Source organism: Abrus precatorius, unplaced genomic scaffold (genome assembly GCF_003935025.1).
Source record: "Abrus precatorius isolate BTA unplaced genomic scaffold, Abrus_2018 Scaffold3, whole genome shotgun sequence".
Lineage (NCBI taxonomy): Eukaryota > Viridiplantae > Streptophyta > Magnoliopsida > Fabales > Fabaceae > Abrus > Abrus precatorius.
Window position 1 is genome coordinate 28,768,636 of NW_020874373.1, and position 14,379 is coordinate 28,783,014.

At 32.0% G+C, this 14,379-nt stretch overlaps 1 protein-coding gene across 1 annotated transcript; it reads left to right on the top strand.

The window, feature by feature from the left end:
- Positions 1-781: 781 nt before the first annotated feature.
- LOC113862431 (probable LRR receptor-like serine/threonine-protein kinase At3g47570) lies at positions 782-11,466 on the top strand. The gene is made up of 7 exons (XM_027495518.1): positions 782-3,079; positions 7,857-8,115; positions 8,602-8,926; positions 10,266-10,428; positions 10,681-10,720; positions 10,811-10,971; positions 11,179-11,466. Exons 1-7 carry the CDS (start codon positions 782-784, stop codon positions 11,464-11,466), a joined length of 3,534 nt encoding a protein of 1,177 aa, XP_027351319.1.
- The last annotated feature ends 2,913 nt before the right edge of the window (positions 11,467-14,379 follow it).

Sequence of the window (14,379 nt, forward strand, 5' to 3'; positions counted from 1 at the left end):
TAAGTAAAAAATTGAGCGCCACAAGTGAGCTATCTTTAATGAACATTGTAAAACATTGTTAGTTGCATATATGCCACCATAATAAATTTTAGGTGCACTATGGAGCCAAAAAAGAGTAATTTTAAATTAAAATAACACATATGTAACTATTGCACATGTAAAAAGCAATAGCTATCATAATAAAAATATACATATTTTTAAAATTACTTCTATATAAAAAAAAATTATGAATTTTTAAATGATTAAAAGATAGTATGATAGATACGGCTAAATAAGCACTTTGGGGCATGGATGGGGCTTTAATTGCTGTATAAAATGTGAGCACAGACCATACAGTATATAGTCATGCACCAGAATTGGAATATAATATCGTGCCAAACGGTTTGAAATTCACCGTGAGTTTCTGATCAAAGATATGGAATTTTATCATATAAAAATAATAAACATATTATTATATTATTTATTTTAATGAGTATTAAATTTTTAAAATATAAATAAATATTAAATTTTAAATAACGTATCTATAAATATTCAAATTAATAGCATAAATATGCATTTATGAATATCTTTATTTATTAATAACATAACGTGTGTTTGAATTTCAAGTCATAAATCAAATCTATCATAATTATGAGAATAGTCAAATTTATAAAACAACAAAATCAATAATTTCCATGGACCCCGAAATCCTTTTTGAACTATAGTCTATATACCTGCCTCCATCTTTGACTTGTCATAGTTGGCATCAAAATCTGCATTTCCGAAAATAAAAATAAAAAAAATGAGCAACTCTTATGGATTTCAATTCCTTTGTGGAATTCTTCTCTTATTCATGAAGACAAGTCAGAACTCAGCAACTGCAGCAACCATGCAAGGAAATGAAACTGATCTACACACTCTACTTGATTTCAAGAGTAGGATAGTTCATGATCCATATGATATTATGAGTTTGTGGAATGATTCCACCCATCACTGCAACTGGGTCGGAATTACTTGCAACAACTCCAATGGAAGAGTCATGTATTTGATCCTAGAAAACAAGGCACTAGCTGGAACTGTTCCACCTTCTATAGGAAATCTCACATTCCTTACAAGACTTAACCTTAGAAATAGTAGTTTCCATGGAGAGTTTCCTCAAGAAGTTGGACATCTACAATTCCTGCGGCATCTAAACATTGGTTACAATTCTTTTGGTGGTAGTCTTCCAAGTAATCTAAGTCACTGCAAAGAACTAAGCATATTATCTGCTGGTCATAACAACTTCACAGGAACAATTCCACCATGGATGGGAAACTCTTCATCTTTATCTTTAGTTAACCTTGCTGTGAACAACTTGCATGGGAGCATACCAAATTCACTAAATGGAAACTACTTGTCTGGAACAATTCCTCCTTCAATTTTTAATATTTCTTCCTTGCACTTTTTCACTGTTTCTCAAAATCATCTTCATGGTAACATCCCATTTGATGTTGGTTACACTCTTCCTAAACTTGAAACATTTGCTGGTGGGGTCAACTATTTCACTGGACCAATTCCTGTGTCACTGTCAAATGCATCGAGACTAAAAATTCTTGACTTTGCTGAAAATAATCTCACTGGCACAATTCCTAAGAACTTAGGAAGATTGCCCCATTTAATAAGACTCAATTTTGATGTTAATAGACTTGGAACTTGGAAAGCTGGTGATCTGAATTTTCTTGCTTCCTTGGTTAATTGTTCTGCTCTTGAAGTCTTGGGCCTTGCTGAAAATAGTTTTGGTGGAGAATTGCCAAGCTCAATTGCTAATCTTTCAACCCAATTAAATATACTTACATTAGGTTCCAATGCAATTCATGGAAGTATCCCTACTGGGATTGGGAACCTTGCAAACTTAACTGTTCTAGGATTGGAAGAGAACAGCCTAAGTAGGTCTGTTCCTGATTCAATAGGTATGCTTCAAAAGTTAGAAAGGTTGGATTTGAATGCCAACAATTTTTTTGGGTTAATCCCTTCATCCTTTGGAAACTTGACAAGGTTAACTATGTTATTCATGGAGGAGAACAACTTTGAGGGAAGTATACCAACAAGTCTAGGAAAATGCCAAAGCTTGTCGTTGTTAAATTTTAGCCATAATATGCTCAATGGAACCATACCAAGACAAGTCATTGCCTTGTCTTCTCTTTCAATTTACTTAGACTTGTCTCATAATGCTTTGATAGGGTCTGTGCCTATTGAAGTGGGCAAGTTGATCAATCTTGAAGAGTTGGACCTCTCAGAGAACAAATTGTCTGGCATGATTCCCTCCTCTCTTGGAAGCTGTATTAGCTTGGAATGGCTGCATTTACAGGGTAATTTTTTTGAGGGAAACATACCTTCAACTATACAGAATTTGAGAGGTTTACAAGATATAGATATGTCAAGCAATAACCTGTTTGGGGAGATTCCTGAATTTCTTGGTGAGTTCAAAGTGCTCGAGCATCTCAATCTTTCTTACAATGATTTTGAGGGAAAAGTACCATTGAATGGAATCTTCAAGAGTGTAACATCCTTTTCAATGTATGGAAATAGCAAGCTTTGTGGCGGTGTTCCTGAGTTATATTTACCTGCATGCACAATCAAAAAGTCCTCTTCCCTTGGCCCCAAGGTGGTTATCCTTGTAGCTATTGCTCTTGTATTTCTTCTATTACTATCTTGTTTTCTTACAAGCATTGTAGTAAAGAGAGCAAGAAAGAGAAGCTACAGATTAGCTAGCACAAAGGGTTTGGTATTGCCAATGTCATACTCAGAACTTGCAGAGTGCACTTGTGGGTTTTCCCAGGATAACCTTATTGGCTCAGGAAGTTTTGGTTCTGTGTACAAAGGAACTCTTTCAAGTGATGGATCAAGTTTTGCAGTTAAAGTATTGAATCTTCAACAAAAAGGAGCTTCAAGGAGTTTCTTTGATGAATGCCACGTTTTGAGAAGTATAAGGCACCGCAACCTTCTCAAGATTATAACTGCCATCTCTAGTGTTGATTATCAAGGTAATGATTTCAAAGCTTTGGTGTTTGAGTTCATGCCTAATGGAAGCCTAGAAGATTGGTTGCATCCTATAGATAATGTGCATAATCAGACAAAGATGTTGTTTTGATATCAGAAAGAACGACCACAGAATATTTTGTGTAGAGGTGTATATTACTCTTTATTCGATGGCTCTTTAAATAGAGCTGAAGGAATAACAAAAATAGAGACATCCAACTTTTTACGGATAGCTTAATGACAAATTTGAATTTTAAAAAATAGATTAACAAAAACAAAAAACTTAAATAATAACAGAATCTTAAAGTATCTATTCTGTTGCAGCTATTTAGGCATATTATCAACACTCCTCCTTGCATCAATAACTGCTGACACCCAATTTGAATCTCAAAGCTTCAAAACTGTCTTTAGGAAGAGCCTTTGTTCAAATATCAGCACTTTGATCTTCAGTCTTGCAGTAGAGTAATATGACTTCACCTTCCTTTTGCATCTCCCTTAAGTAAACTAATTTGATTTTAAAATGCTTGGTCTTGCCATGAAAAACAGGATTATTTGAGATTGAAATGGCAGCTTGATTGTCAACAAAGATCATCGTTGGTTCTTTTAGCTCCACATGTAGATCTAGAAGTACCTTTCTAAGCCAAATGGCTTGATTCACAGCAGCTGTAGCTGCTGCATATTCTGCCTCAGCTGTGCTTTGAGCAACAATGTCTTGTTTCTTGGAACACCATGAAAACACACCTGAGCCAAAGCTGAAACAGTAACCTGTTGTACTTTTCATGTCATCAACTGAACCACCCTAATCACTATCAGAATATCCATGAAACTGATAATTCTGAGAGTGAGTGAACTTGATGCCATAGTCTGCGGTCCTCTTAACATATCTCATAATCCGTTTGGCAGCTTGTAAATGTATTTCACTGGCACAGTGCATGAATCTTGAAAGTATACTTACTGCAAACATAATGTCAGGCCTGGTTGCAGTAAGATACATTAAACAACCAATCAAACTTCTATAATAATATTCATCAACTTTTTCAGCTCCATCGTTATTGCTAAATTTCTCCTTTTGATTCATTGGAGTAGTAGTGTCTTTGCAATTCTCCATTTGAAACTTTTTGAGTATCTCCCTTGCATACTTCTTTTGGCATATGAAGACTCCATCATGATTCTGCTTTACTTCCATTCCCAGAAAAAAGGACATCAAGCCGAGGTCTGTCATCTCAAATGCTTGAAGCATCTCAGCCTTAAACTCCTTAATTATCTTCTCATCATTTCTGGTGACTAGCAAATCATCAACATAGACAGAAATTATGATTAAATCTGCATTTGTCTTCTTAACATATAATGTAGCTTCACTTGGACTTTTGATGAATCCAAGATCTTGAAAATAATTGTCAATCCTGCTGTACCAAGCCCTAGGGGCCTGTTTAAGGCCATACAATGCCTTTTTTAGTTTGTAGACTTTCTCCTCCTGTCCCTTGACTTGAAATCCCTCAGGTTGCTCAACAAATATCTCCTCTTGTAAATAGCCATTTAAAAAAGCAGATTTTACATCTAAATGATAAACCTTCCACCCCTTATGCGCAGTCAAGGCAAGCAGCATTCTAATTGTATCAAGTCGTGCAACCGGAGCAAACGTTTCTGAAAAATCCACACCAAACACCTGAGCATAACCCTTCACCACCAACCTGGCCTTGTATTTGTTTATAGAACCATCTGCATTTAGTTTAGTTCTGTAAACTCATTTGACTCCTATAGATTGCTTGTGTTGAGGTCTGTCCACTAGCTCCCAAGTGTCATTTTTTTCGATCATTTTTAGCTCATCCTTCATAGCATCTATCCATTTATCATCCTTCTCAGCTTCTTTAAATTCTGCTGGTTCTAGGACAGCAACATTGCTTCTTTCATAAATTTCAGATAAAGGTCTTGTACCTCTCCCCAGCTCCATTGTTTGTCTTCTATGAAATTAACATCTCTACTTACAAGAATTTTTCTATTTTGGAGTTGAAAAATTCTATAAGCTTTAGAAGTGTTGTTGTATCCAATGAAAACTCCTGGTTCAGCCTTTTTGTCAAGCTTATCTCTTTTAACCTGTGGTACAAAAGAAAAATAAAGACAACCAAAAATTTTCAGATTCTGTAAGTCTGGTTTGTAACCAAACCAGCCTTCAAATGGAGTTTTATTTTGTAAAACTCTGGTTGGTAGCCTATTCAACAGGAAGACAACAGTGTTTGCAGCCTCTGCCCATAGTGTTTTTGGTAGTCTTTTTTTATGCAACAAGCATCTTGTCATCTCCATAATGCTTCTGTTTTTTCTTTCACTCACGCCATTTTGTTGTGGGGTATAAGGTGTTGTAAGCTGGTGCTCAATACCAGCCTCTACACAAATTTTGTCAAAGATATCATTTGTATATTCCTTCCCATTATCTGATCTTATTGTACGCAACCTGCAACCACTTTGATTCTCCACAAAAGCTTTATATTTTCATAATATATTAACAACCTCAGATTTGGATTTGAAGAAATAAATCCAACAAAATCTGGTATAATCGTCAATAAATGTAATATAATATTTGTTACCATTTAAAGACAACGTTCTATGAGGGCTTCCAACATCTGTGTGTACCAGCTGTAATTTGTTTGTAGCTCTCCATGCTGTTTGGGGAAATGGTTTCCTGACTTGTTTGCCATATTGACAGGCTACACAATCAACCAGCTTGTCTTCAAGCAATGACACACCTTTCACCAAGGCATGTTTTTGCATGTATAAGAGTCCACCAAGATGGAAATGTCCAAGCCTCTTATGCCATAATTCAGTGTTACTGACTGTACTTGAAAAGGCTATTTGCTCCTCCTCCATTAGATTTAGAGCATAACTTTTAGCTTTCATTTTTACCTTAAATACATCTCTATCTTCTGTATCTTTGATCAAGCACCACTTGTCTTCAAATATAACTTTGAAGCCTTTTTCAACTAGCTGGGAAACGCTGAGTAGATTTTGATCTAAGTCAGGCACATATAAGACATCAGAAATATGCTTCAAGCCTGTTAAGCTTTCTATAGCAACTGTCCCTTTTCCCTTGGTTGATAGGTAAGCACCATTTCCAATCATCACTTTGGACACAATGGTCTTGTCAAGCTTTATAAAAATCTTATGGTCATTTGTCATGTGGTTTGTGCAACCACTATCTATCAACCAAGAATCACTAGAACTGTTGTTTGTAACAAAACATGTTGTAATGAAAAGTTGCTCTGGCTCCTCTTGATGTAGCTCAGTGGACACCTTTGCCTCTGTAGGTTGTTGAGACTTGCAAATCCGCTCTATATGTCCCATGTTACCACACTTCCTACACTTGACATCAGGCCTCCACCAGCATTTTTGTTGGGGATGATTAGTTTTTTTGCAGTGTGGACAGGGTGGAAAACTGGCATCTTGTTGCATGTTGGAATTTTTAGAGTTCTTGTTTTGCTTGTTATTCTTCTTATCTTTGCCTTCTCTTGAGTTTTGTGCTTGAAGGGCACCTTGTACTGTCACCTCTTGTCTCATAATTCTTCTTTGCTCTTGTGCCTGAAAAGCATGCATAACTTCTGCCAAGGTAATCTTAGACAGATCCTTTGTGTTCTCCAAAGTTGCTATAGAGGCTTCATATCTTTCAGGCACGGTTACAAGGATTTTTTGTACAATTCTGGAATCTATAAATTCTGTGCCAAGTAACCTCACCTTGTTGGCAATGCCAAGTAATCTGTCTGAGTATTCTTTGACTGTCTCTGACTCATTCATTCTTTGCAACTCAAATTCCCGTATTAAATTTAGCACCTGCATGCTTCGTATCCGGTCATCTCCTGCATATTCTTCCTTTAGATAATCCCAAATTGCTTTTGCTGTTTTGAGAGTTATGATTCTTATAAAAATTGTTTTTGAAACACCAGCAAACAGGCAAGCCCTTGCCTTTGCCTTCTTGCTTTTTCTTTCCTTGTGACTTTTCATCTGGGCCACGGTGGGATTGTCTGGCAGCGGAGAAACATCATAATGGTCTTCCACAGCTTCCCAGAGATCTAAAGCCTCTAGGTAGGCTTCCATTCTCACAGCCCAAAGGTCATAGTTTTCTCCATCAAAAATAGGAGGGGCAATCTGTGAAAAACTTGTCTCGGCATCCATAGAACAAATCCCGTAAGAAGAAGGCTCTCTGATACCAATTTGTTGTTTTGATATCAGAAAGGACGAACACAGAATATTTTGTGTAAAGGTGTATATTACTCTTTATTTGATGGCTTTTTAAATAGAGCTGAGGGAATAACAAAAACAGAGACATCCAACTTTTTACGGATAACTTAACGACAAATTTGAATTTTAAAAAATAGATTAACAAAAACAAAAAACTTAAATAATAACAGAATCTTAAAGTATCTATTTTGTTGCAGCTATTTAGGCATATTATCAACACTCCTCCTTGCATCAATAGCTGCTGACGCCCAATTTGAATCTCAAAGCTTCAAAACTGTCTTTAGGAAGAGCCAATGTCATACTCAGAACTTGCAGAGTGCACTTGTGGGTTTTCCCAGGATAACCTTATTGGCTCAGGAAGTTTTGGTTCTGTGTACAAAGGAACTCTTTCAAGTGATGGATCAAGTTTTGCAGTTAAAGTATTGAATCTTCAACAAAGAGGAGCTTCAAGGAGTTTCTTTGATGAATGCCAAGTTTTGAGAAGTATAAGGCACCGCAACCTTCTCAAGATTATAACTGCCATCTCTAGTGTTGATTATCAAGGTAATGATTTCAAAGCTCTGGTGTTTGAGTTCATGCCTAATGGAAGCCTAGAAGATTGGTTGCATCCTATAGATAATGTGCATAATCAGACAAAGACACTAACATTTATCCAAAGACTGAACATAGCAATTGATGTTGGTTGTGCATTGGAATATCTCCATCACTTCTGTGAAACTCCAATTGTTCATTGTGATATAAAGCCAAGTAATGTACTTCTTGACAATGATATGGTTGCTCATGTTGGTGACTTTGGATTAGCTACCTTTCTATTTGAAGAATCTAGCAGTTTTTCTAAGCATTCAACTATGTCCACTATCCTAAGGGGTTCTATTGGATACATCCCTCCAGGTATGTCTTTCACTCACTATATTGTTTAAGTGTTATGTAGCGAGTTGGCAAATTGGTTAACTTATAATTTTAGTTCCTTCTTGTACTTGACTTGTTTTTTAGTCTGTATAAAAAATAAACTTACATTTTGGTTTTTATATGAAAAAAATTTACAAATTGATATCCACTGTTTATTAAAGTTATAATGATTTTAGTTTATTTTGCACGTAGGAGCCAAAAGAAAAAATGACATGTCATATGTACGACTAAAATGCATAACTTTTATATGTAGAAGCGACCGAAGTTATTGCAAATATGGAAATTAAAATAAAAATAGTATCAAAGTATAGGGACCAAATTTAACACTCTAACATTGATAAGGCAAGAATTGATCTGGAAATAACTTTTCAATTGATCAAAATGTAAGATTTTTTCATGTAGAAACTAAAATAAAAAAGCGTCAAGTATAAGGACCAAATTTTACTCACTCGGTTTCAAATGATGTAGAGTATGGAATGGGAGGCCACCCTTCAGCAATGGGAGATATTTACAGTTATGGGATACTATTACTAGAGGTTTTCACAAGAAAAAGACCGACGGATGAGAAGTTTGAAGGTAGCATTGGAATTCAGCAATTTGCAGCCTTGGCTTTACCAAATAATGCCATGAATATAATTGACCCTTTATTGCTTTCTGAGCAAGAATCTGAAGCAAATATAGAGGGTTGCTTGGTTCCAGTGTTGCATTTAGGAGTGTCATGTTCTACAACTTCACCAAGTGAAAGGAAGCCTATGACTGTGGTCGTTAACAAACTGCATGCAATCAAGAACTCGTATTTAATACTAAACCAATTAAACTAGAATCAATAAAAAAAAAAAGGGAGAAGATAAAAGCCTTTGTAATTAAATTCTTGGAGGACAGGCTAGCATTCACAGAGGAATGATCAGATATTATGGAGAATTACAATATTATTATTGGTAAAATATATCTTAATTTAGTTTATGACTTTTTTTTTTCTAAACCACAGGTATTTTTTATTGAAAGCAATTTTGTTTATGCTAGGTAGGATAATTATGGATAGTAAAGTTCCCTTCCAAATATTTAACACAGTTGTATTTGTTGTGACTCATACTCAAGTTATGGCTTTGTAATTTCTAATTTTTTATATATATTCTTTTGCAAAGTCAATATATATGTGTGTGTATAGAAAAATTATATCTCGAAAAACAAAAGAAAAAGAACCATAGCAACCACATTGCTTCATCTAATAATATTAAGAAAAATCTTTTATACTTTCAAAATTTTCATGTCTTTAAAAAGAATAAATTTTTTACATTGTTACCATATTTGTTTCTTTAAGGTAATTTTTTATTTTAATTATAAAAATTAAATTTAATATTTATTAGTAAAATATATCTTAATATAGTCTATGGCTCTGTAATTTCTAATTTCATATATATATTCTTTTGTGAAGTCGATATATATGTATAGAACAAATATATTTCAGAAAAAAAAAAAAAAACAAATCAACCATAGCAACTACATTGCTTGATCTAATAATATAAAAAGTCCCTATTTTACTTCCAAAATCTACAAGGTATTTCATGTCTTTGAAAGAATTCAAGTTTTGGAATTCAAACAATACTTGTTCCCTGACAGTTAATTTTTTTATTTTAATTATAAAAAGTAAATTTTAAAAATCATATAAATGGGAATGTTCTTGTCTTAAAGAAAGAAATATTTACTGTTGACGGACAAAAGATTCCGTACAGGCTTCCACAACACAAAGGTCAAGTGGGTATACATAGAAATCACCAAAGATGTCTCGAGCCATATGCACCACTCAAAACCAAATCAACGCATAATTGGTTGAGATTATCACGTCGGATAAAAAGCAATTTGGAGTGATGGTGATTCCTGTGACATGCCACTTGCAATTTGATCCGTGTTACATTTTGATCATTGTGTCAGTACCATAAACTCTTGTGTTCCCAATACTATAAAAATGGACCCACTTCAAAGCAGAGAGTAGATCATGCATTAGTGTTCTTTGCCTACATCCAACAAAAGCTGACCATTAAGGTTGTCCCTGTCTGTGACTGAGACCAAGCTTCACTTCATCCAGTGATGGATACCCTCTTGAAGTCTTGCTCTGTGGCCATTGTTGACAGGCTTGGAAATGGAACTTTTGCTCCTAAATGTTCTGCCTATGGTACCAATAGACCCCCATTTTGCTTATCCCCAAATGACAAGAAAGGTTGCAACTTTCCATTCCTCAAACTTGTTCCAAACAAGGGCATTCACACTCTTCATGCTGTGCCATCCAAAACTCAGGTTTTATGTTGTTTTGGCCTTGTGTGTTTTGGTTTGTCAGGGAGGAAAATCTTATTTCTGAATGGCTTTCCAATGTCTTTGAATTTCAAAGGATAATAATTAAACTAATACTTTTATTATTTCAACCACTACAAATCAGTGTGTGTTTATTCTCATAATTTATAATATATTTTTGTTATGAAATGAATCGAGTGGTAATGAGTTTTGGTATATTTGATGAAATTTAATCTTGGTTTGCGTAATATGTTACAGGTGGACTTGGACAGTTTGATTAACCAAGCTCAAACAAAAGGTGTGTTATAAGTCCTGAACACTTACATGATATTTTTTATTGAATATTCTATAGCTTTAAACACTCTACAAACGTGAATTTGTGGTGCAGATGAACCAAGGACTGTTCATGTCAAGTTTCAGTTGATTCGCATTTGCAATTACGGGGAACACTTTCAAGTGGTTGGTGATGATCCTATGTTTGGTTCATGGAATCCTTCTAAAGCAGTTCCAATGACCTGGTCAGAGGGGCATATATGGACTGTAGAGCAGGTGGGTATTGTCTGTTAAAAAATATGATAATTTTGGCCGAATCAATTAGTTAAAAAACTAATTTTAGCACTTTTTAACGAAAATTGTATATTTCATATTATTAATTTAAACACATATTTTGTTCACATTTAATGGTTAAATTAAGGTGACAATTTATCTTACAAAAATCTTAAGAATGTTATTGTACTTTTCCTTAATGCAATTCAGGATATACCTGTTGGAAAGTCAATCCAATTCAAGTTCATCCTGAAAAGGAAGCAAGGTGATATTGTATGGCAGCCCGGCCCAGATAGAATTATCCACACTTGGGAATCTATGCACTGTGTCACTGTTTGTGAGGATTGGGACAATGCTCAACTTCAGAAAATAACAGAGGAGAGTCAAAATGCATCCTCAAATGAAGAACCCAAGACTGAATCAGAAAAGGCAAATTCGGTTCTTCCTAAAGAGAAGCACAAATCCAATGCACCCAAAGTCCTGAAAAACACTTGTTGAACCCCAAGTTGCACAATTTTGATCCCTTTTCCTTTGTTTTTTTGTTTTTGTTTTTGGTTTTTTGGTCTCACCTCAAATTTATTTCCTTGAACACAATGTACTGTCCTCTAGAATGAAAGCTCAAGTAATTTTGAGCTTTTCATCCCCATTGCACTTAGACCATTACTAGTTATTAGATAATAAATTGAGTATGTCACTGTTTGTTTTATCATTTATGTTCATCAATGAAATGATTTATTTTCTTGTTCATTGCACATTGGTTTATTTATCAAATATGAACTGCTTCTGAAAAAAAAAAAAAGAGAGGCAAGAACAATAACATTGTTTCCGGTTTAATCTGAATATTCAATTATTAAGTGCTTTAAGCCTCAAACTATAAGTCTAAAAATTAAAGAGCCAAGTGTGCAACTATCACTTTATTATAATATACTAGTTGTACTATAAATTAAAATGCATAATAATGTATTGCATGCAAATTAGTAAATGAATTAATAATGTAATTTTTAGTTGTTATTTTTATTTGTTGATTTATGTGAATTATTCATTATTATTGTAATTTTAACTATATATTTATAATTTTTAAATATATTTATTTGAAAAATTATTTTAAACTAACAAATATATGTATACTTAACAACACTATAGCATTAATATATCATCAAATAATATATTAATTACACTAAAAATTATAATGTAAAATTACATAGTAGATATAATTGATAAATAAAATAATAATTTAATTTTTACATACTACTTTTATTTGTTAATTTATGCAAATTACTATTATTTATTTTAATTTTAAATTTATTTTTTATACGCTGACAATTTAATAATAACATTTTTTTATTCAAAATACATTTTTCATATTTTTTATTATAGTAAATTTATTATTTTATATCTATCAATATCCATATATTAAATTGACTATAATTTAGTATTAAAAGTTATATTTAATAAATATTATATATATATATATAGATTTCCATAATATTATAATTTTTATTTATAATATGTTGATTAAATATGAAACTTTGTAGTAACTCAAATAATGTGTAAACTACACTAAAAATATAATTTATAATAAATATAAATAAATTATCTCCATATATTTTTAAACCTAAGTCACTAAAACTTTTATTGTTATTATTTTTAATCATAATAAAAAATATACTTATATCCTATTTAAAAATGTATATATAATATAGATTTGTAATAAAATTTAATTATTTTTATAATATATAATAATTTTATTTAACATATTTTATATATTAAAATTAAATACATTATATCTAGTTAAATTATCATTTTATATCATCTTGCCTAAACATGTTTCCGAGAAGGAGCAAAATATCAATTTTTGCACAACGGAATTAGAGGCGGCACAAACAGACATATATTAGCAGTTCAGAACTTTAGTATTAAAAAATGCTATTCTAATTTTTAGGATTAAGATAAGCAATTAAAATAGTAAAATTTTATTTGAAAAGAAAATATTCATCATCTTGAGAATAATAAATTATATTTTTAATATACTTAAATCCAGTTTTAAAAGTTGAAATAAACAAAATTGATAAATTAATGTTGTTGCTTTCTAGTTTACATCTTTTAGTTACTTGTGACTTGAAGGATATGTTACGTTTTACTATTTTTAAAAGATAATAAATTATACTCTAATAGCTTTCTTAAAAAAATAATAAGAGAAAATCAATTTAATATTTTTTTTTTCATTCTTAGCATATCTGTGCAACCTCTTAGAAGTTTTGACTTTTCTAAAAGATGTTAGTGAACTTTCTAACAAAAAAGCTAGTTAGTGAATTGATTAGGGTGACCTTAACAGTGTATTATTCATTAAGTCAAGTCACATAAAATGAAGAATTTAAAATAGGCTTGAAATAAAGTTTTGTTAGGATTTAGAATGGTATTGAGAGGCCAATGCTACCTATGTAATTTGCACGAATATTAAAGAAAAGACAAGAATATTAAGTGTTACATTTTCATAAAAAAATATCACAATTATTATTTTACACTCGATTTTTACCATCTTCACTATGTACATGATTGACTTAAGTAATATATGTTGATTGGTTAGGAATTAGAATCTTTTTCCGTAACATGACTCTCATGCTCTGTGTTTTTTATTTTTATTTAAATAAAAATGTAAAAATATAAGCATATGAGAGTAATGTTCGTGCCAAAAAATAGAAAGATCCCAATCCATTAGTTAGCATGCTTGTTTTACATTTTCACAACACAAATAAATATTTAAATACAGAATACAAAAAGTATACTACATTTTAAAAAAAATTATTTATTAAAATAATATAAAAAAATGTGTACCTACCTAAGATAAGTCTTACTGCCTCAGTAACTAGTATCATTTTCATGAGAAAGAATGCTTATTTTAGTACCTACAATTTTATATATATATAGTTTTATTTTATTTTTTAATTTTTAACTTTTATTTTATTTATTTATTCAAAATTTTCTCTCTCTTCAGTTATTCTATATATTTAAATGATAAGTTTTACATTACATTATTAAATAATTACAATTAATTTTATATTAAATACATATACCAGATCGTTGGAGTTAATAATTTATTTAAAAACGATATAAATATCTTTTAATCTTTAAGATATTAGAAGAATCATAGTCATCAATTTAAAGAGAATATAAAATATTTTTTCAAGTTTATATACTTAGGAATAAAAATAGGTTAAGTTAGACTAGACTTTATATAAATAAGTCTGACCAATTTAATAATTTTGAAACTTAATTTTGACTCCTTATTTGTCATAAATATTTTAGTAAATTTAATTTAATATTAGTCTTTTTTATTATTTACTTCGTATTAAGATCTTTAATAAGCTATTAAACTTTTTTATAAATATGTTATCAACCATATAAATAGGT

Bases quoted from the DNA above. Each gene is read 5' to 3' on its own strand.
- LOC113862431 (XM_027495518.1), top strand. From the start codon at position 782: ATGAGCAACTCTTATGGATTTCAATTCCTTTGTGGAATTCTTCTCTTA. The intron at 10,429-10,680 runs GTTTTATGTTGT...AATATGTTACAG, and splicing joins CTGTGCCATCCAAAACTCAG to GTGGACTTGGACAGTTTGAT. The intron at 10,972-11,178 runs GTGGGTATTGTC...AATGCAATTCAG, and splicing joins ATATATGGACTGTAGAGCAG to GATATACCTGTTGGAAAGTC.